Source organism: Echinops telfairi, unplaced genomic scaffold (genome assembly GCF_000313985.2).
Source record: "Echinops telfairi isolate 266 unplaced genomic scaffold, ASM31398v2 ScPeMD7_23;HRSCAF=83, whole genome shotgun sequence".
NCBI lineage: Eukaryota > Metazoa > Chordata > Mammalia > Afrosoricida > Tenrecidae > Echinops > Echinops telfairi.
Window position 1 is genome coordinate 88,325,509 of NW_022103920.1, and position 24,669 is coordinate 88,350,177.

At 56.7% G+C, this 24,669-nt stretch overlaps 1 protein-coding gene across 1 annotated transcript in view; it reads left to right on the forward strand.

Annotated features, from left to right (window-relative positions):
* Nucleotides 1–24,669, forward strand: part of MINDY4 (MINDY lysine 48 deubiquitinase 4) — a 154,470-nt gene that overhangs the window by 88,619 nt on the left and 41,182 nt on the right. Inside the window, exons 10-13 of the mRNA XM_013004666.2 lie at nt 9,343–9,444; nt 11,110–11,173; nt 12,248–12,313; nt 22,000–22,067. Coding sequence (XP_012860120.2) covers nt 9,343–9,444; nt 11,110–11,173; nt 12,248–12,313; nt 22,000–22,067 — 300 coding nt within the window. The remainder of the gene's footprint in view (nt 1–9,342; nt 9,445–11,109; nt 11,174–12,247; nt 12,314–21,999; nt 22,068–24,669) is intronic.

Genomic DNA, 24,669 nt, shown 5'->3' on the forward strand with positions numbered 1-24,669 from the left:
CAACCTTGAGAGTTGAGCAGCCCAATATAAAACCCACGAGGCCACTGGGGCTAAGGGAGGGGAAATGGTGACTGGTGTGAAATGGGCGTGTGTGCATTTGTTTCTAGAGGCAGGGAGGCTGGGGATGCGATGCCGTGTCCCTCCCGGTGGCTGCTGGACCTGTATCAAAACCGAGCCCACCGCCTCCCCTTCCCTGGGGGGCAACCCCTCCCAAGAGCCCTTGCCACACCCACGTCCATCTGCGGAAGGACGGTTGGCCAAGTCTGGGCGGTGCTCCCTCCCACGTGCCTTCTTCCAGCACACATGCCCGCCAGCCCCACAGCCAGCTCCTGCCCTTGCCTGGGCCCATGCAGTTTTTCCATTCCACACGTTAAGCATTTGCACATGGGCCGCTCATTCCTGCGGCAGTCATCACCGGAGCGTCTACGCAGGCGCAGCGGAGACCGAGGAGGAGGCACCGCCACTGTGGTCCAGGGCGGCTCTGTGAGGCTGAGGGGCGGGCAGAAAACCCTAGTAGCCCCCAGCCTGTGTTAACCACGGTTGGTGCAAATCAGAAGAACCTTCCTGCCCCTGCCCAATTGCTTTTCCAAAGACGACTGGACTCTAGAACCCTCCATTGGAGTCCCTGGGCGGTACAAAGGTTAGAGTGCTTGTTTTGAGCCCATCCAGAGGTGCCCTGAAAGAAAGGCTTGCACGCCTCCCTGCAAAACAACAACAACAAACATTATTTAAGGCATTTGGCTGATTTGGGTTAGGCATGTAATAGCCTTTTGAAAACATAAGCCTGCATGTTATGAGAACAAGAAGACTCCTTCCCAGTTTTTTAAGTGCTTAGGGTCCTGGGAAAGACACCGGCTTTTCAGGCATTAACCGAGCTCTGTTCTCACACAAAACACCTTTCACCTGCATGATGCTCTTTGCCTTGGACAGGGCCTGCTGCAGCTAGCTGTTTCTGGCTTAGCGGCTTATCATTCGTCGAATGGTGTTGCAAACTCGAGCTGTTTGCTCCCAAACCGAAAGATGGGAACAGGATCCTTTCATTGTCCTTCAGCTCGGCCTTTCCACAAGCAAGAGTGAGATCTCCCCTTGAGCTTCCTTTCCTCTCTTCTTCCTCGCTGGGCCCATCCCTTGCTTCCTCTGTCTCAGCTGGATCATACCGCTCTCCACCTCCTGCACTGCGTTCTCCACTTGGCCCAACAAAGTGCTAGTAGGCTTGGGTTGACCATCCCGGGCAGTGAGAAACCTTAGCAAGGATCAGAGTTCAGCATCTAGTTGTAGTTCAGGGACCCTCTCTGAGAGCATAGGTGCCCCCCTGCCTAGCTTCTTCCCTTCCTTTGGGAACAAGCGGAACACCCGCTGTGCCTGGTGGGTGGGGACTCAGGGATGGACAAGAGAGGCAGGGCTCTGCCCTCCTGGCACTAAGGGTTGATTAATAGGGTTGAGCAAATAAGCAGGCAAGTACAGGGGGCCACGCTCGATGCTAAGGGATTTCTCAGTCATGCAGAGGGTCCCTAAGGCTTCCTGGATTGAATCTTGCTGAGATGTTGAGGCTGGTTACCCCCTCTCTCACCCATATCCTGCACTGGCTTATTCCTCCGGGTCCCCCATGTTTCCCTTCCTAGTGAAGAGCCCCAAACTCCTTCCCTGGCCCCAGAGTCCTGTGAGCTCATGTGCTTTGTCTGGCTGGCTCCTCTCATGGCACAGGTCTCTGCTCTTCAGGGGAACCCTGGTGGTTTAGTGGGTGACCTGCTGGGCTGCTGAGTGCAAGGTCAGCAGTTTGAAACAACCAGCTGCTCCGTGGAAGGAAGAGGAGGCTTTCTACCCTGCCCTGTAGGGTGGCTGTGAGTCAGAATCAACTCGATGGCAGTGAGACCATTCTTTGGAGAAGTTTTCCTAGTTAAGAGGCATTTTGGTACTGCAGTGGATTAGGTGTTGGGCTGCTAACCTCAAGGTCAGCAGTTTGAGACCACCAGCCGTTCCACGGGAGAAAGACAAGGTTTTCCACTCTGGTAAAGAGTTATTGTCTGGGAAACCCACAGGGACAGTTCTGCCTTGTCCTGTAGGGTCACTACGAGTGAACAATGACTTGAAGGCAGTCAGTGTGTGTTGTCTGTCTGTGTTTTCAGACAGGTTAGGGAGATAGATGAGGCTGTCTCCTCTAGGAAAGGTTTACAGCCTTGGAAACCCTAGGGCCAGTTCTATCCTGGCCTGTAGGGTCTCTGTTGCGGCTTTGGCTTGGTTTGGGTTAGACGGTCAGCCAGGGCTCTACTGGGGGAGGGCAGGAGGAACTGCAGCCCTGAGGCACTGTGGCTGGAAGTACTGAAGGCCCTGGGGCAGGTGTCTGGAGGCAGTAAGCTCAGGGGATGAACTGAAACGGAGGCACTGATGGCCAGTTGGGGGTTCTGTGTGAGGCGAGCCAGCCTAGCACAAGTAGGGGACGCTGCCTGGCTGGACCTGAGGAGGCCAACCTGAGCAGTGAGGAGAGCTGCAGCGTCTGGTGATCAGGGGTGCCATCTCCAGGAAGCCCTTCTGGATTTCATCCGTAAAGGTTTGACCTCCTCTCTCTTTGAAGCCCCAACTCTGGGTGAGAACCAGTTACCATCAGGTGGGCTCTGGCCATGTGCCCCAGAGTAGAACTGATGCAGTTAGGTTTTGAACGGCTTGTTTTTTTTTTTTGGAAATAGTTGACCAGGTCTCTCGTCTGAGATGTTTCTGGGTGGATTCAAACTGCCAACTTCGTGGTTAGCAGCCTGATACAATAACCATTTGTGTCCCCCAGGGACTCCCCAGCTCTGGGTGCTGTCTGTAATTCCCTCCAGCTGGTTGCCCTGCGGCTGTGCACACAGATGTTTGGAGAAGCGTGTAGGCATGAGGGGACTGGCTTCCAGCTCTCTTTAGCTGCCGGTGCCGGTGCCCTTGAGTGGCATGTCCCCTGCTCTCTGGGGGCTGCTGCCAGGGCAGCAGGTGGGGGTGCCAGCTCTGTGGGTGGACAGAGAGCTCTGACTGATGTTTGGAGAGCTGGATTATAACTCAGGGAATTGATTCTTCCCTCTGCAAAGTAGGACGTGTCGTCTCCACCCTGCCTGTGCACCATTCTATGAGGACGCTTCAAAAAATGTATGGAAAAGCTCCATGTTCCTCAAATTCCATCCCTCCACACATGTTTGGGAGCCTCCTGAAAGAAGAGCATGCCTTCTGACACAGCATGCTGTACTACAGAGGGAGCAACTGAGGCCCGGAGGTGCTCAGGGCCACACCTGGCAGAGGAGGCAGAGCCGAGGCTGGCCCGTGAGAAGCAGCCTGTGAAGATGAGCCAGGGCAGAAGGGGAGGTGACTTTGTGTTTACTGAAGGACTCTGAGGAGAGCTCCTTTCCCCTAATTTGGAGGAGAGAAAACCCAAAAGGGTACAGACGATTAAATATAGCATCCGGGCCGCTATCCCTCCACCACCTGTGCAGGAAGCCCCGCTCAGGCCCAGCCTATGGATGCATTTACCTAGTTTCAAAATGTTTATTGGGAATCCCGGCGGGGGCGGTGGGGGGAACCACAAGGGTTACATGCCTAGCTGCTAGCCCAAAGCTGGCTCTTCCGGGGACCCACATAGCAGCCATGTGGGAGGAAGACCTGGCCGTCTGCTCCCAGCAAGCTTGTTGTCAGGCGCTGATGAGTCAGTTCCAATACACAGTGAACCTACAGACAACAGAACGAAGCCCTGCCCAGTCCTGCACCCTCCTGGCCCTCTCTTTCACCGCCCCTGCGGACAACATGTCCAGAGCCGTGGGACCAAGTCTCGCCATCCCTGCCTCTAGGGCTTTCTGGCTGAGCATCTTCTAAAGCAGATCTGTTTGTTCTTTCGGCAGTCCACGGCATTGTTCAATAACCGTTTCCAGCACCACGATTCAAATGCATCGCTTCTTCTTCGGATTTCCATGTTCAATGTCCAACTCTCACGTGCACTTGAGGTGACTGAAAATATTTGGGGTTCAGGTGAAACTTAGTTCTCACAGTAACACCCTGGCTTTTTCAGCCCTTAAAAGAGGTCTTGTGCAGCAGATCCACATAATACATTGTGTCCTCTGATCTCTTGAGTGCCGTTTCCTTAGAAAGTTTACAACCTAGTGGACCTGATGGGACGGTTCTCCTCTGCCCTCCGGGGTGCTCTGCATTGGAAATCGAACTTGTTGCACACAGCGACAGCAATGGCAACAACAAACTGCTCTTACTGGTCCAATGGGTCCCCCATGCCTCCCACAGCCTGTGTGAGCTGGCTTGGGTTTGCAGCCTGAGCCTACCTTCTGGACTCTCAGATCCCAGGGCTTCACAAAATGATCCAGCCTCAGAGCAAAACTGAACAAAGCACAGGACCCAGCATGGGAGGGGTGGGGGAAGAGCAACACTGTGCCCCCTCCGGGAGCAGCAGCTCCCTGCCTGGCCCCGAGGAGCTGTGGGGCCCGAGGGGGAGGGCTCAGCACGCTGCTGCCTGCTGCCGGACTGGGGCTGGGACGCAGGTCTCTCCCGCTGGACGGCCAGTCGAGGAAATGGTTCTGTGAAAGATGAACAAAAGATGTTCGGTTCTCCAGGGAAGCCAGGCTGAAAGAAAGACTTCTTGGCAGGGGCTGTGTTTGTTCGGCAGCACTGTCTGGCTTCATTAGGACGAATTCCATCAGACCTCAATCGGAAAGGGCAGAGGCAGGCAGCAGACGGGTGTTTTTCCACTTGAGTTGGAGGGGCTGAGAGGGGCCCTGGGCCAGCGAGGGAGGGAGGTACATGCCCGCCGCTCATTTCCCCTGCAGGCCTCGAAGAGCAGCTGACCAGGATGGGCCCCAGAGGCGGCCCAGGGCCCATCCACTTTCCTTCCACTTCCCTGCGGAACAGGGGGTGTCTGAAGCCCAGAGGCAGAGGAGCACTTGCTCAGAACCCCTCTAGACCCTGGCAGCAGAGCCGGCTTTGGACCCCTGGTCCTCTGCCTCCTTCCCACCCCTTCCAGGGGCTTTTGACCCTGAGAGAGAACAGAAAGGATGGGGTGACTGGTCCCTTCTTGTTCTCTCGGTAGGAGCTGCACGGTGCTGGCAGGACAGGTGGGAAACTCAGGCAAAACAGAGTGGGAGCTGTCTGCCTCCTCCACTTGCCCATCCTGAGACAAAGATCTTCATCGGACTGGGCTGCTCCCTGTGGAATGAGATCCTTTGTCAAGAGGCATCTCTTCTCTTAAGGAAACTTCTCTGGATGTCTTAGGGGCCTGGCTGCGGGTCAGACCCCTTGTAGGAGTTGGCTGCAGGGGTTCAGGCCATCACGGAGTGTCTGCAGGCAGGGGCGGGGACCAGTGGTGGGGTGAGGGGCCAGGGTCAGGCAGGTCTGAGTGCAGCACTTCCTCCCTTGTCATTGTCCCCAGTGGCGGGTGCAGGTGTGCGCTCGCAGGCATGCGCAGACAGTGCATCTCCAGGTGTGTGCAGCGCTGCCCCCCCACCCTCCAGAACCCTGTGCCTTCCTTTAGGGGCAGGCAAAAGCCAGGCTGGGAGCCAGGAACAGAACGCGGGACTCCTCACAGGCCGGCGAGTGTCCCTTCCACAGCCTCACCGTGTTTTCCAGAAAGAAAGCCGTGTCAGAAAAGACCCAAGTTGGAGAAGGCCCGGGGGGTTGGGGGTGGTGGTGAATGACCAAATTACCTTTGCTTAGCCAGGAGGCCCAGAGCTCCTGTGAAGGGTGGTGGGAGAATTTGGAAACTGATAGTGGCTGTGGCTGCACAACATGGAAGAGCGGTAATCAAAGTCCCCAAGACATGCACATGGGAGACTGGACAGTGGTGCCAGAGCACTAAGGGGGGTGGGGGCGGGGCAAGCGGGAGGGAGGTCCTGCGGGTCAAGGGGCAGAGCTGGTGGGACACGCTGTCGGTCTGCCGTGGGGGGTGAGATGGGCGTGAAGCAGGAGCTGTGCATGCAGGAGGGTGGTGGCCACCTTTCTGCCCAAAGATGTAAATGCCCGATCCTTTCTCCTTGGCCTCACAAGTTCTTCCCAAAGGCCCCACTCGTCCTTGGGGCGTCCTCTCCCGCAACCTCCAACCATGTTTTTGAGCTGTTGTTTGTACAATCAGCAGTGACCTTGGCCATGGCCCGGCAGGCGCTCAGGCAGCCTGGCTTGGCGATAACACAGTGACCGCTTCCTCAAAGGAACATGATGGGTTTCCTGGTGCGGATCGGCCATCTGGCTGCCCCTATCAGGGCTATTTTTCTAAGCCCCGCGGCGCTTGTTATTTGTCTCATTCCACACGAAGGACTTCCCCGTGTCAGGGGCTTAGTGTCACTTTTACGGCCATGTCAGGGGCTGCCCTTCCTGTGGGCAGGGCCCAAGCGGGCACTTGGTGTGTTGAACAGCACAAACGGAGCCCTTCATCTACTGGACCCTTCCATGCTGTGCCCTCCCAGTTCCCGAGCAGTCACCCCAGGCCAGGCAGGCTCTGCTCTGGTCCCTGTAGGCATGTGTTGAAAGCACAAAGGGTCCCCGGCCCAGAAGTTCAGCCTGTGGCTGTCAGGTGCCCTAGAGGGGACCACAGCTCACAGCGATGCCATGCCGACAGGGTAGAACTGCCCCGTAGGTTCTTTCAGTCTGACTCCTTTGTGGGAGCAGACTGCCAGGTCTTTCTTCCGCAGCACCATGGGGTGGGCTCCAGCCGCCAGCCTTTTTGGTTAGTCAGTAGCCGAGCTCCTAAGCACTGCATCCCCCAAGGCTCTTTCACTCGACCTGGAGCTGAGGCCCCTGTGTGCTGACTTTAAAGCACAGCAGTACACACCCGTTCATTTCTCTGAGCCCCAGCGGAGTCTTCAGCAGGCCTCCTGTGTGACTGAAGAAGCAAGACCCACTCAGGCTACCCCTGGTAAGGATTTAGAAAACTCTGCAGCACCCAGGGTGGGAAAGAAGCACAGCCCCGATCCAGCCACAGTGGAAGCAATACGGTGCCACCTCAAACAACAGGGACTGGAAGTCCCAGTCAGTTCAGCCAGCCTTCTGCTGGGTAGGTATCCTGAAGCGTAAGAGTCATCACTCCGAGAGACAGACAGACAGACACACGCCCACGCGCATGCTCAGTGCAGCACTGCTCACAAGAGGAAAGGAGCAATGTGGACATCAAAACTGTGGACCACACACACAATGGAATACTGAAACAAAAAAACTCACGGCCATCGAGTCAGTGCCAACTCATGGCAACCCTATAGGCCAGGGTAGAAGTTGCCCTGTGGGTTTCTGAGGCGGCGGCGACTCTGGGAATGGAAGGGCCCGCCTTACTCCTGCAGAACCGCTGGCCGGTGGTTTCCAGCTGCAGACCTTGGGGTCCCAGCGCAGCTCGGAACCACTGCACCACGAGGACTCCTAATGGAAAACTGCACACCGCTTGAAAAACAGTGAGGGCACGTTGTAGCGTGAGACATGGAAAAAATGATAAATGAGCAAGGGTTCATGAGGGAGTGGGGGTGGGAATGAGCTCTTACCAAGGGCTCAAGTAGAAAGAAAATGTTTTGAGAATGATGATGGCAACCCATGTACCAATGTGCTCGACACAGTGGATGGATGCATGGATTGTGAAAAGAGCTGTACAAGCCCCCAATAAAATGATCAAAAACATAAACAACGGTGAAGCCACGAAGCACCTCAGGCACAAATGGGCCCGGAGAACTTCACGCTGACGGAAAGGACTGAGCCGCAAAAGGACAAATAGTCTGTGAGGCCATGGTTATAAGTGGGGGGAAATCCACCACAACACATTAAAATCCAAGCGAAAGACATCCGCTCCCACGGGAATGGACTGGGCAGACGGCCAAGGGCGGGAGGGCGAGAGAGGGGAGAGAAAGTCAGGAGAGACACGGCTGTGATGGACAGAGAGACCCCCAGAGGAGGAGAAGAGTAATCATGGTGGGTGGAGGGGAAACTTTTGGAATGGGGGTGGGGGTGTTGATCAGTAATTTAAACCGATGAATACAAAGTTGATGATCCAAAAGGTAACCCCCCTTCTAATTGATAATTTAAAACAGAAGAAGGAGCGGGAGAGAGCGGGCGGGGGAGGGGGAGGAGGAGGAGAGTCTGTAGGAGCTGTGAAATCAGTAACGGCTGTCTACTGGAATCCCTGGGTGGCAGAAAGAGCCGACAAGGTTAGCATGCTCAGCGGCCGCTAACTCACCCAAAGGTTGGTGATTCCAGTCCACCCAGAGTTTCCTGGGAAGAAAGTCCTGGCCATCCCCTGAAAAGCCAGTCACTGATAACCCTAGGGGACACAGTTCTACTCTGGCTCACCTGGGGTCACCAGGGGCCAGAGTCCACTCCACAGCAACCGATACTGCCCATCTGCTGATTGCGCTGGTTGAGGCTCTCGGGTGGCTCAGCAGTTAGGGGACGGGCTGCTAACGGCAAGGCCAGCAGTTTGAAACCACCAGCAGCTCCATGGGAGAAAGAGGAGGCTTTCCACTCCCATAAAGAGTTACACATCTCAGAAACCCACAGGGGCATCCCTCCCTGTCCCACGGGCTCTCGGTGGGCGGCGGGTGAGGGAGCCGGCATCGACTCCAGGGCAGGGAGCTTGGTTTGGTGCTCTCCCTGTGCTACCTCATGGCCGTCCTTCCTCCGTCTCCTCCTCCTCCCTCCTCCGAGCTGCCTCCTCCTCCCACTGCGCAACCTTGGCCGCTCAGGTGCCAAAGACGCCCTACATGCCGATGATTTGCAAACCCACCTTCGGCCCCTCCTGGGCTTTTGGTGTGTCAAGATCTTCTCCTGGGGCCCCACATGCACCCCAAGCTCAGTGAGCCTGAGCCCTGGCACTCATTCTCCCCACCCCCCAGCCTCCTCCTCTCAGTTGGGGGTCCTGCCATCCACCTCTGAGCTCCTGGAGGGCACCTTGAGTCCTTCACTCCGTCATGCCTGTGCCCTGAATTGAGGTCTGCAGCAAGCCGGTCTGCCTTCCCTCCTAGCTGCCCGCTGTCGAAATGAGGAGCCCTGCCTGGCTGGCCAAGGGGCTGTGGGGGATGGTCCGGGGGAGAACCAGGCCGTGTCTCCTCAGGCTGCCGAAGCCCCAGGGCATATAGGGGTGCGTCTGGCCTGTGGGACTCGTGACCCACTCCCCCACACACTCCTGGGCCCAGCTAGCCCTCTTGGGTCTCATTTCCTCCTGCAGGTGGTCTCCTCAGCCAGCCTCCTCCTCCCGAGGCCCTCCGTGGAGTCCCGGGGGCTGCCACTGCCCCTTTGGGGGCAGAAGGGAAGGTCAGCACCTGCTGACGGGGCCCGGCAAATGCTGGCTGGCGTGCCGGTTTGGTCTCCGTAAGCACAGACCCATTCTCGTGTTGTTTTCCCTGTCCGCAGGCAGTTACAGCCTTCAAACTCCCACAGGACCCATTGCCTGGCCCTGGCCATTGCGGATATTCTGTGGCAGGCTAGGGCCGAAGAGGGAGTCGTGGTCACACTGTAAGTGCTTCTAGGGGCTCTGGGACTGGCAGACCGTGGGCAGGCCGGCTGGGCTGTTTCCTGTGCGTGGGGAATGGGCGGGTGGTAGGCTGGGGTCTGCAGGCCCCTCACAGGCCCAGCCCTAGGCCATGCTCCTCAGTGCTGGCCCCTTGAGCAGGTCTCTGTGTGTCGGGGAGGGAGTAGGGGTGGGAGTGGGGGTGGCCTGCAGGGAGATGGATGAGCAGCCCTGCACTAGGAGAGCCTCTAGACTCTGACTCCTTTTCAAGGGGATGGAGATACGTACCTGGCCTCCCTCCCTGGCAGTGATGGCCAACATGCTCCTAGCAGCCCACTCCCCTCTGTAGTGATCGGCCCAGATGATGGTCCCACCCCTTATACCACCCATGGGCACCTGCTCCCCCAAACCCCCAAAGCACTCATTCATGTTCCCTGGGACCCCTGGCCCATGGAGGGGGAGATGCAGAGAAGGGGGCTGAGGGGGTCTAGGTTCTAGTTTCATCGCCCTGCCCAGCACCCCCTCTGCTGGATGCTGTTCCTCTATGTAGCACTACATGTTCCCACATGTAGCCCTTCAGAGGGGGCTGGGGTGGTCATCACTTTAGGGGCCAAGCTTCAGTGAAGGGCACTTTTGGGGGCCACCGGCCACCGTCTGGAGGGCACAGTGGTTAAGAGAAGGGGCTCTAGAGTCAGACCCCCCAGTGCTGTGTGACTCCACACTGTCTCGTCTGCCCCGGGCCTCGTTGCTTCACAGTAACTATCACTTAGGGTGGTTGCTTGTGCGCATGACATGAGAGTCTGCAAATGAACGGCTTCCAGTGTCCATCCCTGATCTATAGATAGCAGCAGCGCATGGGGATCAACGAGGAGGGCCCAGGGTGTGGCCAGAGCACCTGACATTCTCCATGCTGCCGGGATCGGATGCTTGCTGCGACCTGCTTGTCGTGGGTGCCTGAGCTGCAGTTAGCTTATTAACCTGCACCGTCAGGCTCAGCACGCGAAGGCCTGGGGCAGGAAGTCCGTTTCTCCCTGTTGTGTAGACGAGAAAGCAGAAAGCCAGAGAGGGGCAGTGACTGGTTCAGGGCCACCAGCAAACCAAGACCCACCCTACTCTCCAGCCATACCTCAGGGGAGGGTGGGAGCACACTGGGTGCTGGGCACAAAGAGGCCACGTAGGATGGAAGCTCAGTGAGGACAGAGGCTGGTGTTTCTGGTGGCCCTGAAACCAAACTCATGTCTGCATCCCTTTTGCTGGGCGAACATTTCCCAGGGATGGGTGAGAGTCCGGCTTCCTATTGCCAGGCCGAGCTCTCCTTTCAACTGCTGTGTGTTTTTTTTTTGTTTGTTTCTTTCCCCTCCCCCTCCCCCTCCCCCTCCCCCTTCCCCTTCCCCTTCTCCTTCTCCTTCCCCTTCCCCCTTCCCTGCCCCTTCCCCTTACTTTCTTTTTTTTTTTTTGCCCTTTACTTTCTTCAGCTAGCAGAGTTCTCAGGGCCCAGCCTAGTGGCTGAGTTCAAAGGAGGCGAAGGAGAAGTCCTTGGCTACGTTCTTTTCTCCGGAGCCACCTTGGGACCCGTGCTCCTCGCTCCACGGCACATGCGTTTTTGCCCTGGCTGCAGGGCCAGTCCCTGCCCCGGGCGGAGGACTCAAGCATCTCCCTTTCCTTTTTAGGGCTTCGGGAACACAGCAGTTCAGTCCAACAGGGAAATACAAAGCAGATGGCGTCTTAGAAACAGTACGGCTTTCTGGAAAAAAGGATCACGTAACCTTTGGCTTTGTTTGGGGACGGTCTCCTTTGCCATAAGTGAATCCTTCCCCAGCCGGCACCGGCTAGCCCGCCGTCAATGCAGCCCAGGCCCTCGGAATCCAACCCCTGGGATTGGGGGTCTGGGGTGGCTTTGGGGATGTCCCTGCTAGAACTGCTGACATTGTCCATAGGCCAATCAACTCCCTGTTTCAGGGGAGGTTTTACAGAGCCCTGATGCCCCAGCCTTCTCTCTGCCCCTCTGTGTTACGGGAGGGCCATGGGGAAGGGGAGGCAGTGAGGATGTGAGGAGAACTTGATAGAATGGCTCACCAGGAACAAACTCGAACCTGACCCTTTGGCTGGTTTGCCAAAGGCCAACTTTTGTTAAAACCACAGTTCAGAACAAAAACCAGAGAGAAGTATGGCCATATCAAAAGGGAACAGATAGGTTTCCCCCGCACCAATCAGCCATCTCTTTGTTGAGAGTTTTTGTTTCAAACAGGCTTGTTTCATTTGAACTAGGCTTGGGCACGTGCAGCCAGCCGCGGAGCCCTAACGAAGCCTCGCACCCTTGAGACATTTTTGTTTTTGTACATGTGACCAGGCTGGAAAAGCAAAGGTGACCCCTAACTCCTGCTTCCTATGGCACTGACCTTGGGACACTGCCTGCTGGGCTGTGAGCCGGGCCTGGCCACTGGGGTTTGCCCAGGTGCACCCACCCCACGCCTCACCCTCTTCTTAAATCCCATTGACTGGCCCACGGGCGAGTCACACCCAATGATTCCAGGTTCTCTGGGCTTTTCCCCGGGCGTCCCTGAGCCTGGCCAATCCAAGTACAGACCCAGCGCTGCAGCAGGCCCAGGCCCAGCATCCCCAGCGGTGCTGGGCAAGCTACGAGAGCTGCTTCCCTGCCCCAGCACCCTGGTTCTTCAGGGGTCCATCTGTCGCTTTCCCAGAGGGGCCCTCGCTGCTGAAGCCAGGCCCCAGAGGCTGACCTAAGCTGGGCCTGGGGGGAGGGGGGGCGCCCTGGCCCATTCACCCCATGTGTCTGTTCCTTCACAGCTCACACTCCACAGCCTGACCTGCTTCGAGGAGCTGGCGGTATTTCTTCAGCAGAATATCCAACAGGTAAGGACGGTGGCTTGTTAGTGTAGGTTGGGCCTCCTTAAGCCTTTGGGTTGCTTTCTGGAAGAGACGCTGGTGAGATGGAGCCCCACTCCCTGCCCCCATCACGTACCCTGGAGAGGAGCTGACACAGGGATCCAACCTCTGCCACTGATGGCTTCCTCGGGGTGAGGTGGGGTGAAATGAGAGAGAGATCGGTATTAGACCAGAGCTCCAAGGGCTGTCCATCTGTCCAGGTGGCAGTGAGCTCTGTCCCTGGGTGGGCTGAGTGCCAGCTGGAGAGGCAGGCACATGGGCAGGGCTGGGAGGCTCTGGTCTGAGTCCTGCTGCTGTACCCTGTGTGTAGTGCAGGAGCTTGCTTGGTGGCCCCAGGGAGGCAGGGCTGGGCCAGGCAGCCTCTGTCAAACCCAGTGGGCTAGATAAAATCCCAGCTGTGACCAGGGGTGGGACTCGGTGAGGATCAGGATGTAGTTCAGGCAAAGGGCTGTGGTGTCAGGACCAGCACCCTACCCCTGGCAGTCAGAAAAGGGCTGTAGTGTCCCTGACTTGTGGAATGAGAGAGGTGGACCTTCCTGGACCAGGATCAGGGCCAGGAGCTGGCTGGCCTGGGTTTGGAACTAGGGCGCACCCTTAAGTGCCCTGTGATGTCCCTGTGAACCTTCACCATGCCGAACCTCAGTAAAATGTGCAGAATAACCTTGCCTCCCTCGCTGTGCTGTGCAGAGAGCCTGGGACAGTCGTGCCTTGCCCTGCAGGCTCAGTAAGTGCTAGCTTTGGGTGTGGGCAGGATAATCATGGCTGTTATGGTTAGCGAAGGGCAACCTTGAAAGATAAGCTAGTGTTTGGATAGTATGAGCCAAGGACAGGAGACCAGATGGCTGTGGGGAAGCTATCTGGCCATGAGAGAGAGAGAGAGAGAGAGAGAGAGATGTTGCTGTTAAGTGCCATAGACCCGGCTCTGACCCGTAGCTCCGACCCGATGCCCAACAGAGGGAAACATGGTCACAATTGCTCCTGTGCCTGAGCCCATTGTTGCAGACACATCTTTTTGAGGGCCTTCCTCTTTTTTTCCTGCCCCCCTGCAGAGAGAGAACAACGAAAACCCAAACCCACAGCCGCCAAATCAATTATGGCTTGCAAACACCCTCTAAAGGGTTCCTGGGACGCCACCTTTACAGAAGCAGATGGCCTCATCTGTCTTCTGAAGGGCAGCTGGTGGGTTTGAACTGCTGACCTCTCGGTTAGCAGCCGAGCATCTAACCCATAGCCACCAAGCCTCATCATTCTACATTCTCGGTGTCAGGATAGAAGGGTGTAAGCAAACTCTCTTTGCCTTTCTCTCAGCACTCTGGGGAGTGGAGTCCCCTCTTGTAGCCTCCACTGGACATTAGGAGAGTTGTTGGTGAGCCCGGAGAATTAGACACTTGCTGGACGTGGGACCTGGTCTAGGGTCCCTGCTGTCAGGGTACTCTCCCCATGCAGAGTTTCCTGAAGGTTCTGTGTCCCCTGCCTGGGGTCTGAGCACAGCCAGGGCCTTAGGAAGCAGGTGTGAGGACACTGGAGGCTGAGTCTCCTGCAGTCCTCTTACTCAGCCCTCTGGGAGGCCTGGGGCCCTGTCACAAACCTGCAGGTTAGATGATGTCCTTTCAGCACTGGCTTTGCCATCCGGCCTGCCAGGAGAAGGGGGGCTCTGGCAGGGGGCAAGGGGGCCTGGCTTAGGAGCCTGGTGCCCCATGCTGGACTGTCATTTGGTCCCTGCCCCTGCTCTCTGTGCATCTTCTGAGCAGCCTGGTAGGCTATCCACCGTCACTGTGTGCTCCTTGCCTGGCCCGGGCCAACCAGGGTCTTGGTGCAGGGGCCCAGGGCCTGTTTGGTCCACTCTGCATTCCCATGCAGCCCTCAGGGTGTCTCAGGGCTCCTTCTGGAAAGCGGAAGATGGAGCAATGGCTGGATTCCTTCCAGTCCTTGCTGTGTGTCCAGCGTGCTCGTGGAGGCATAGCAGTAGAGACAGAGGGCATCAGCAGAGAGCAGCCCCCAGAGGAGCACAGCAGGCTTGGCAGAGTGAGGGCAGTGAGGCGAGGAAGGCCCTCAGCGAGATGGAGATGGAGTGGCAGGCAGGTGGCTGTTGCTGCAGCATGAGAACGGGCAGAGTTTCGTTCAGTTCTCTGCGGCGTCGCAGGGAGTCAGAACCGACGCAGTGACACCTGCCAACCACCACAGCAACAACACACACACACACACACACACACACACACACACACACACACACCGCAACATGTCTGGCTTCTCGTCTCAGAGTCCAAGAGGCTGGACTTGCACAGCCGAGTCTCAGCTGTGCCTGCTCCGTGTCTCTGGTGGTGGCCACGCTGGGCTGGTTGCCTCCGTTCTCTCTCTAGTGCTGCTGGAACGGGAATACCACCAACGGGGCAGCTCCAACACACAGAGAGTCCGGAAGCTGGAATTCAGGGGAAGACTTTCTCTCGGGGCAGCTCTGGAGGTGGGGGCCTCGTCTCTGTGAACTTTGGCTTCTGAGCCACCTTCCTGGGACCTGGCATCTCTCTCCCCCCATCTCTGCTGCTTTCCCTTAGGCGCTTTATCTCCTGCATAGCTCAAAAGAGATTGCTTTAAGACACACACACACACACATACACACACACACACACCACTAATCTTGCCTTATTAAAATAAAAATGGCAACCCCTTTGTAAATGGGATTATAACCAGAAGCCTACAAAGTTAGGATCCATATGGCATGATTTTGGGGGACACAGTTCAAACACTGGTCATTCTTGGTTCCTTGGCTTGTAGAGAGGCCTCACTTGTCTTCCCTGACAAAGTCTGCTTGTCTCTGTGTTGAATCCGCTGCTAATTTATAACCCGGAGGGTGTAGGACACCCCCTTTTGAGAAGCCATCACATTGCCTTCACAGGTAGAAACCCATCGCCGTCTTCTGGTCGTTTCTGGCTTATAAGCCCAAACCCAAACTCACTGCCATCAATCGGGTCAATGCTGACTCCTGGCGACCCTGTAAGGACAGGGTAGAGCTGCCCCTGTGAGATTCTGAGACTGTAACTCTTTACAGGAGTAGAAAGCCTCGTCTTTCTCCCTTGGAGCAGCTAGTGGTTTCAAACCGCTGACCTTTTCTGGCCCATAGCAACCCTACATCAGGTTTCTGAAGCGTTGTAAATCTTTACGGGTGCAGGTGGCCTCATCTTTTTGCCCCCAGAGTAGCTGATGGGTTTGAACCAGTGACCTTGTAGTTAGCAGCCCAGTGCTCACCCAGAAGCAATGCCAGGACTCACATCCACTGGGATGGGGTTAGCATTCCAATACAAATCCCGGGGGGGCGGGGGGGGGGGAGTGGGGCGGGGCGACACAAGGCACTCTTAACACTGACCAGCTGTGGCCCTTAAAGAAGCATGTTTCTGAGATTAAGCCCTGCTCCATCCAAATAAGCACAGAGGAAACTCACTGTGAAACCCGTTCCTCAATGGCCCTGGCCTCCATTTAGGCCCCAAGGTACACCGTTCCCATCGCCAGGTACCGCTGAGTGGGTTCCGACGCACAGCCATCCCACGCGCACAGAAGGAAGTGCTGCCGGGTCGTGGGTCATCCTCACCGCCATTATATGTCGGGACCCAGCGTGGAAGCCACTGTGCCAGCCCATTTCATGGAGGTCCAAGCATGATGTCCTTTTCCAGGGACTGGTTCCTCTGGATACCATGTCTGAAGTGCAAGAGACAAAGGCTCGCCACCCTTGCTTCCAAGGAACATTCTGCCTGTACTTCCGAGACCAATTTGTGTAGGCTTCCGGCAGTCCACGGCACGCTCAGGATTGTTTGTCGACACCCACACTCGAAGGCATCTGATCTCCTTCATCCTTCCTATTCATGGCCCACCTCTCACAGACACCCGAGGTGGCTGGAAGTACCAAGGCGTGGGTCGGGCACGCCTCCCTCCTCAAGGTGAGACCTCTCTGCTTTTCAATACTTCAAGGAGATCTTTGTGGCACATTTTCTCAGGGGACGCCAACAAGTTGGTGGGAACGTGGACTCCCCCCACCACCCTCACACAGCCCCCCACGTCCAGCTCATTTCTTCTGACTGCTGCTTCCTCGAGTGTTGATGGTGGATCGGAGTGGAATGAATTCCCTGACAACACCAGCCTTCTCTCCACAGACCGGAATGCTGTCTGGGGGCCCATTTGTTTTCTGTAGGTTGAGGTGTTGTTTGTACTGAAGGCCGTCGTCTCTGGTTGTGTTAGTCTGGGTCGACCAGAGAAACAAATCCAGAGACAGTCATATATGTGTTAGACAGAACTTTATATCAAAGAACAATTGTACATTAAGAAAGCATCTGCGCTAGTCTGGGTAGACTAGAGAAACAAGGGTAATTGTACATTAAGAAAGCATCCCAACCCAGCCCAGTCCAAGCCCATACGTTTGATATTAGCCCATATGTCCGATACCGATCTATAAGGTCCTCTTCAGACTCATGAAACAAATCAATGACGCCAAATGCAGGACGATCACAGACCAGTGGGCACAAAGTCTTGTGGGTCCAGTGGTGTGGTAAGCATCTCAGCGCTGGCAGGGCTCTCCACGTGGCTTCTCCAGGTCAGGGCACTAGCGCAGTTCCATGTGTCTTATCAACTACAGTCTCCCAGGGAGTAAGGAGTGAGAGAGAGTCTCTCCCGCCTCCAAGGAGGAAATCTGGAGTTCCCAGAATTCTCAGGAGAAGGTCATGCCCACACAGAGGCTTCATTGGCAATGATCCAATCGACAGACTAGAGTCCACCCTTCACTCTTAATTCACAAACTGACAAATGATTATATAACTACCACAACATCCTAGCCCAGTCCAGATGAAGTCCATACGTCTGATATGACCCCATATGTCAGTACTAGTTCATAAGATCCTTCTTAGACTCATGCAGCCATGCAATGACGCAGAATGCAGAAAGATCACAGGCCAGTGGGTGGAAATTCTTGTGGATCCAGTGACCGTGGAAATTCTTATGGATCTCAGCGCTGGGGTGGGTCTCCATGTGGCTCCTCCAGCTCCAGGGCCCTGGCTGTCGTCAGCATAGCAGGAAGACAAAGCAGAGAGAGAGTTTGTCTGGCTCCCAGTGAGATATTTATCTCAGTCACGCCTCCAAATGAGGTCATCAAGCTGCGACCTGATTGACAGGCCAGACTCCACCCCTTCACAAGTTGACAGGAGATTATGTAACCGCCACACTGGTCTTCAGCAGTCCTCTTCACTTCAGCAAAGTCACAGCGTGTTGGGGCTCTTGCTCTGATCCTGGCGCCCCTTCCCCTTCCCACAGCCCAGCCTCTCAGATGGTTTGCTCAGCGTCCATTAGGATGCTCCGCATTCACTTACTATGATGAAAGGATAAAAAGCAGACACACCTTTCCTGAACTTCAACCCCTTGCTTTGTGTGAAAGACAGCCTCTCGTTTGGTCTATGCACAAGTTCTGCATGAGCTCAGTCGAGCATTCTGGGATTCCCATTGCTCACAATGTTAGCCATCACTTTCTATGACCCACGCACCCCAAGGCCTTTGCCCAGCCACGGAAACACAGCGAGCCCATAGCCCTGGTATCCTCCACCGTGAGCCAAGCACCTCTGGCATCAGCAGCGACATTCCTCATCCCGTGTGTGCTTCCGATTGTGGCTTGGCTTGCTGACAGGTTCCTCCTGGTCGATGTGCCATGTGCCGCTGCAACCATTTGGAGCTGTCTGGGGGAAAATGTCGCCATGAGAGTGTGATATTAAGGCTGCTGCTGGTTCAGAATTTCCAAATTCCTCGGCACGGGCGGTCCGTCGCTGGCCTGCCCCACCCTGGAAGGCAATGCTGGCTCTTTGGCAGTTGAATCTGTGTTTTTGCTGGATGTGGTTCCGCTGCCTCAGCACTACCCTCACCAAATCCATTTTTCATGGCCTGGGCCTGAAAGTGTCTCTGCCCAAAGTCAACAGCCTCCCGGCTGAGCACTCATGACCACTCACCCTGAGGCGCGGTGTCTGGCAGGCCCCAGACAAGTCGGGGAGGTGCTCCCCCGCCCCTACCCCCTGTTTTCAACTGCCCTTCCTTGGTGCCCGAGGGGCTGGGTGGGAAGAATGGCCTCTTCTTCCCAAGGGGCACCAGACACTTTCCTGGACCTTGCTGCCGGTCTCTGGCCCAGAGGCCGGCATTTGCCCTCTTCTCCAAGCTGGCATGCCTTCCATGCCTTGGCAGCTGGGATTTGATGTGCTCACTTTCAATGAATCAGTGTTTTCAGAGCAAGGTGGAATCCTGGTGCCATCTGGCAGGGGCTGTGTGCCCACCCTCTGCTGTCTCCACTTGGAAGGCAGGACCGTGGTCAGGTCTGGGCCAGGCCTCCTCGGGTAGTCTCCCTGGACTGTGAAAGGTGTTGGCGTGTGGCCCAGGGATGGGGATGATGGTGCTGCGGATGGGGGTCCTGAGCTGATGGCAGCTCCCCGGGGGAGCCCACATGATGGAGTAGGACTGCCTCACAGGGTTTACACTAAGCTGTACAGGTTTTTGTGGAAGGAGATCCCTAAAGGCCCAGAGTGGATTGGAACCCCTAACCTTTTCCTTTGCAGCCAAGGGCTCACAGGCTGTGCCACCAGGGCTGCACCCAGACAAAATCACCGCCCACCCTCACATAGAGAGCTAGCACTGGCAACGGGCCTGCATGCCCGCTGCTTCGCCATCGTCCAGTGAGTCGGTGGACACACAGGGCAGGGCAAAGACCGCTCCCCCAAGGGCACGTGTCAGTCTGGGGCAGACGTGGGCCGGCGCCACAGACTTAGAAACAGACACAAAGCTGTCCCACGGCAACAGCTCGTCGGTGACTTCCCCCAGGGGACTGCAAGTTGGTCACACGCTGGGCTGCTAACCCGACAGTCAGTGGTTCAAAACCACCCACTGAAGCAGGCGAGCATGCTTCCCATACCAGAAGACGGGACAGACATGGAATCAGTAGCGGCGCTGTGCCAACGGTGACGGTGGCCAGTGAGCTCCCAGGCCTCTGTCTACCTGCGGGTTTGTCAGGCGGCTTCCATGGACACCGCCCTAACGCCTGTCCACAGTATCCCAAGGGGAAGCAGGGACAACAGTAGCTGAGTCACTGGCCAGAGGCCACACAGTGAAGCTGAGGGCGATGTGAGATCCTAGCTGACAGTAGTCACTCCTTCCATTTCTCCTCCCCCAAAGATGGGCGGGTGCGTCCATGGAAACCAGCACTCCCAGAGCTCATCTGGGCCCTTCTTATACTTTTCCTCCTGCCTGGACCAGGACGCCCTTCCCTCCGATGCTTGCTTGCCCCACAGATTTCTGGTCAGACATGTCTTCCCCTGGAGAGCCTTCTTCAGCGTGCCCACCCTCCCACCCGGCACATAGCATGCCCCCACGACCCCTCTTGTATTTCCAGAGGACCCTTTGGTTTCCATAGGAGCAGAGCCCTGTCCTAGTCTTCAGTTCGCTTAGTGTTTCTTCCTCGTGGGGGAAAGACGAGGCTTTCTGCTCCCACAGAATCGCAGTCTCAGAAGCCCACCCGAGGGACACTACCCGGCCCTACGGGGTCTCCATGAGTCAGAATTGACTTGATGGGCCACTAGGTTTAAAAAAAAAATCTTTTTAATTGATCATAACCCTTCACCCAAGTCACAATCCAGGGTGAGCAAGAGAAAGAATAAGTGACCTGGTGCATCCTGCGCCCAGTGAGCTGACTGGCCAGGTGGACAGCGTCCATCGAGCCGGTGTCAGCAGCTAAGGCAGGAGCCCGGCCCCTGCTGCGCTCCTTACAAGGATGAACTCAGTCGTAGCCACAGCCGGTGGGACTGGGATTCTTGTTTGATGGAGGAGAACACTGAGCAGTTGTAAGTGTTCTGGCGGGCCCCCAGCTAGGGGGGGCAGAGCCAGGCCTACCACCAGGCAGCCAGGCCCAGAACTTGTGCTTCAGGGCAGGGCCAGAGGGAGAGGGGGTCCAGAGGGAGGGCCAGGGCCAGGGGGAGGCAAGGGAGATGCTCTTTAGGTGTAAAATTTGAGGACTTGCCAAAAATCCAGTCAGAACAAACATTTCCATGCAATATTTACAAAGAAAATAAAAACTGAAAAAACCAAGATGTGCAGAATACCAGAAAAACTTGTCAAAGATAAGATCAGTTCCTGAGTTTACATGGTTCACGTTCCCTCGCCAGGACCCCAACTCTGCTCTCTGCTGCTCTCTGTTCAGCCCAGCTCCTTTTGGGGAGGGGCTTGGAATCAGCCGGACACGCCACCTGTCCCCCAGCCCAGAAGCCCAGCCATGCTGCTGACAAGCTGTGTGACCTTGGGCAAGTCACTCAGGGTCTGAGCCTTGGTTTCCTTACAGGTTATCAAACCTGCGTTCTCCTTTTAGGACAGCAAGCCTCCGTTCTCCTTATAGGACAGCAAGCCTCCGTTCTCCTAGGACCTCCAGCCCACTGCCATCGAGCCAATTCTGACTCATGCTGACCCTACGTAGTGTTTCCAAGACTGTAAATCTTTATGGAAGCAGGCAGCCTCATCTTTCTCCCAAGGAGTGGATTTGAACTGCCTACCTTGTCATTGGCAGTTCAAGAGTGCCTGTCAGGCCCCTGAGGTTCCTTCCTGACCCGATAACGCAACCCAAACTCCCTGCCATCGAGTCCGTTCTGACTCATAGCAGCCCTACAGGACAGGGCACAAGCTGCCCCTGTGGGCTTCTGAGGCTGTAACTCTTCACGGGGGTAGAAAGCCTCATCTCTTTCCCATGGGTCATCTGGTGGTTTCAAACTGCTGACCTCCGTGGTTAGCAACCCACTGGGTAGCCCAGTGCACCCCCCCCTCCCCCAGCTCCCTTCCTCGCAGGAGGGAGGGACCACAGCAGCGGCACAACCTCATAGGCCGGCTGGAAGCACAAGCTGTGACAAGGCGTGCGTTCCCCGAGTGCTCGTTAAAGTAACCGAGGCGGCCACCCCTGTGCTACCCCTAGCTTGGAGGACATGATGGGTGGGCTTTGCAGTAGATCCACGGTGTCACCCACACCTGCCACCACTGACACTCAAACTGGGGACCCTGTGGCAGTCCAGGGAAACAAATTCATATGGGAAAGAACCTTATATACAAGAGCAATTGGATATTGAGAAAACATCCCAGCTCAGTCCAGATCAAGTCCATAACTCCGATATTACCCCATATGTTTGATACCAATCTATAAAGTCCTCTTCAGACTCACGAAACACATGCAATGACATCGAATGCAGGAAAATTACAGGCCAGTGGGTGCAAAGTCTCGCAGATTCAGTGGTGGTAGAAGCATCTCAACGCTGGCAGGGGTCTCCAGCTCAGGGTACTAGTGTAGCTCCATGCGTCTTGTCAGCTGCAGTGTCTCCCAGGGAGTGACCCTGTGTCCTGCCTCCAGTGAGCTATTTATCTCCTTAGTGCCTCCAAATGAGGTCATCAAGCTGCCACCTGATTGACAGGCTGAACTCCACCCCTTCACTCTTAATCCTCTCAAATTGATACAGATTATGTAACTACCACAGCCCCCCACTCTTGCTCTGCCTTGGGACATGGAGCCACCTTCAGGCTTGTGCCCTGGGTGTGGCCCCCAAAAGGGGGCAGGGCTGGGGGAAGGGAGAGGGGCTTGTTAGGTGCTCACCCCATTCTCTCCCCTGCAGTTTGAGGCAGGTCCTTACGGATGCATCCTGCTCGCCCTGTCTGCCATCCTGTCCAGGTCCACAGAGCTGTGAGTACCCACTTCCCTCTGGGGGTGCCCTCCTGCAGACGATACTGGCCAGGGGCCAGGCCTGCTCCCTGCAGCCTCCTTGGAGCCTGGAGCGGAGCTTGACACTCAGAGTTGAGTCACCACAGGGCGAGGGGCGGGGGGCCGAGTGGCATGGGCAGCCTCATTCTGCACCCCAGTGTACCCTGCTGCCTCCCCTGGTTTCCCCAGATGTGCCGGGGGGGGTTCGGGATGATGGGAGACACACCCGCCCTCAGTGGGACTGCAGCATGTGCATGCTGGGAGCTGACTGGGGGTGCTGCAGGGCTGGGGAGGGTGGACCCGTTTCCCTGAAGTCCCACTAGTCCTAGAGGCTGATGAGGCTCAGGGTGTGGGGTGGGGTCCAGGGACAGCCTGTGGGGAGAGGCCAGGGACATATGCCTCTCACTTCTCTGGCTTCTCCCCAGGCTGGTCACTCAGTGTGTCCCTGTCTAGGGCGGCCTCCTTGGTGGCCCAGCACCAGCTTCCCCCATGGCGGGCATTTCCCAGTGGCTCCTGGAGCCCCCGCCCCGCGCGGTGTGTCACAGAGAGAGGGAGGGCCATGGATTCAGAGTTGAGCCCTGAGTCTTGAAGAGCTTCTCTGGTCACCCTACTGGCTTCTAAGAAAAGGGCAGACCCCGGGACGGGGTAGAGGGTGGGGCGATGGGGTGGGGGGTATGGGAACTTAACCCAAGGCCAGTGATTAGGATTCTGACTCATCACGATCCTACAGGGCAGGACACAACTGCCCCTCTGCAGTTTGAAAGACTCTACAATCTTTGTGGGGGCAGGCAGCCTCATCTTCCCCCCCCCCACCCCCCGAGCTGCAGGTGGTGGATTTGAAATGCTGACCTTGTGGTTAGCAGCCCCGTCATGGGCTCCATCCAACATGAGGACCGTTGCGAGGACGGTGCAGGACCCGGCAGCGTGCGCTCTGCTGGACGGAGCACTGCTCTGAGCCTGAGCGGCTGCCCTGGGTGCCCCAGCAGCCTCAGCAGGAGCAGTGCTCCCGTGACAACCTGGGAGAATGAAGTTTACTTTTGGGGGGAGTGTCTGTTGGGTGTGGGAGCCCTGGTGGCCTAGTGGGTTGAGAGCTGGGTGCTAACCACAAGGTCAGCAGTTCGAAGCAACCAGCTGCTCCGAGGGAGAAAGATGAGGCTTTCTGTCCCCATGAAGTGATCTAGTCTCAGAAACCCACCAAGGCCGTTGGACTCGGCCTGTGGGGTTGCCATGCATTGGCACCGACTGGATGCCAGGGTTTTGCCTTTGCCTCTGTGTTTTCAGTCTGTTGGGTGTGACGGTGGCTGAGGGAGTAGAAGTCTGGCCTGCAGTTTTGGACACCCGAGTGAGATTCCTGTCAATGCCCCTCATGCCCCTACCGGCAATGCCCGTCTGTCAGAGGCCTGTGGGCGGCTGAATCGTTTTTTTGAGGTGCTCCCAGACAGACACTAGGCAGAAAGGCCTGAAAAGGCCCGGCCGACAGTCGGTCAGTGAACACCCCGCGGGTTCCCAGGACCCAGTCTGTTCCCCGACACGGCGACGGAGCAGAGCCGGCAGCATCTGCTCTGCTGTGCACAGGGTCGCTGCCACCGCTGCTGGGTTCAGGGGAGAGGGGACCAGCGGTGGGCGCCCAGCCTGGGCGGGGGTGGGAGGATCACACCTGCCTTCTGCTCCAGGACCCAGGGGGCTGGCTGTGTTTCCCGAGGCCCCGGCTGCTGGGGAGGAGGGCTCCCCATGTGGCACCAAGACCCACGACCCCCGCTGGCTGGCCTGCTGTGTGCGACTCCTGACCTTATTAAATGCCAGCGTGTACACACATTTCTCAGTGCAGCTCGCCCCTAATCCTGCCATAATGATATGATTCATTCCTGGCCTGTGCTCACGTGCGCGGAGAACATTACCCTCACTGCCTTCTCCCGGGCCTGACTCTGCTAACCCTTGGGCAGACCGACAGGGTCGGGCGGGGCCTCTGTGTCTCTGGGTGACTCCCTCCCTGAGCTAAGCCAGGGACAGGCCATGGGGTAAAGCCTCCCTGGGAGACTCTCTACCTCAGCTGTGCAGGGGGCCGTCTATGGGGAACTGGAGGTTGCTTTTGCCCACTCCCTGAGCCCATCCAACCTTGCCAGACCAGCTGCCTCCTGTCTAGGCTGCAGCATCTGTGGGCACTGGTGTGGGGAGGCCACCTTGGGGGACCTACCTTGCGGGACCTTTAGGCCTCATGGTTAAAAACCCATCGAGTTGATCCTGGCTCATAGGGGCCCTATAGGATAGGGTAGAACTGCCCCTGTGGGTTCTGAGACTGCCACTCTTTACACGAGCAGAGAACCTGGTCTGTCTCTCGAGGAGAGGCTGGTGGTTTAGAGCTTCTGCCCTTGCAATGAACACCCTAACTCATCCCCTCCATGCCACAGGGCTCCTGCCTCATGCTAATGGGCCTGCGGTCGGTGCCCTGCTTGCATCTCTCCCCCACGCCTCCGTCTACCGACACACACACACACACACACACACACACACGCATGTGTGTGCGCCCACACATGCATGCACACACATACACACACGGACACACGTGCACACGTACACACACATG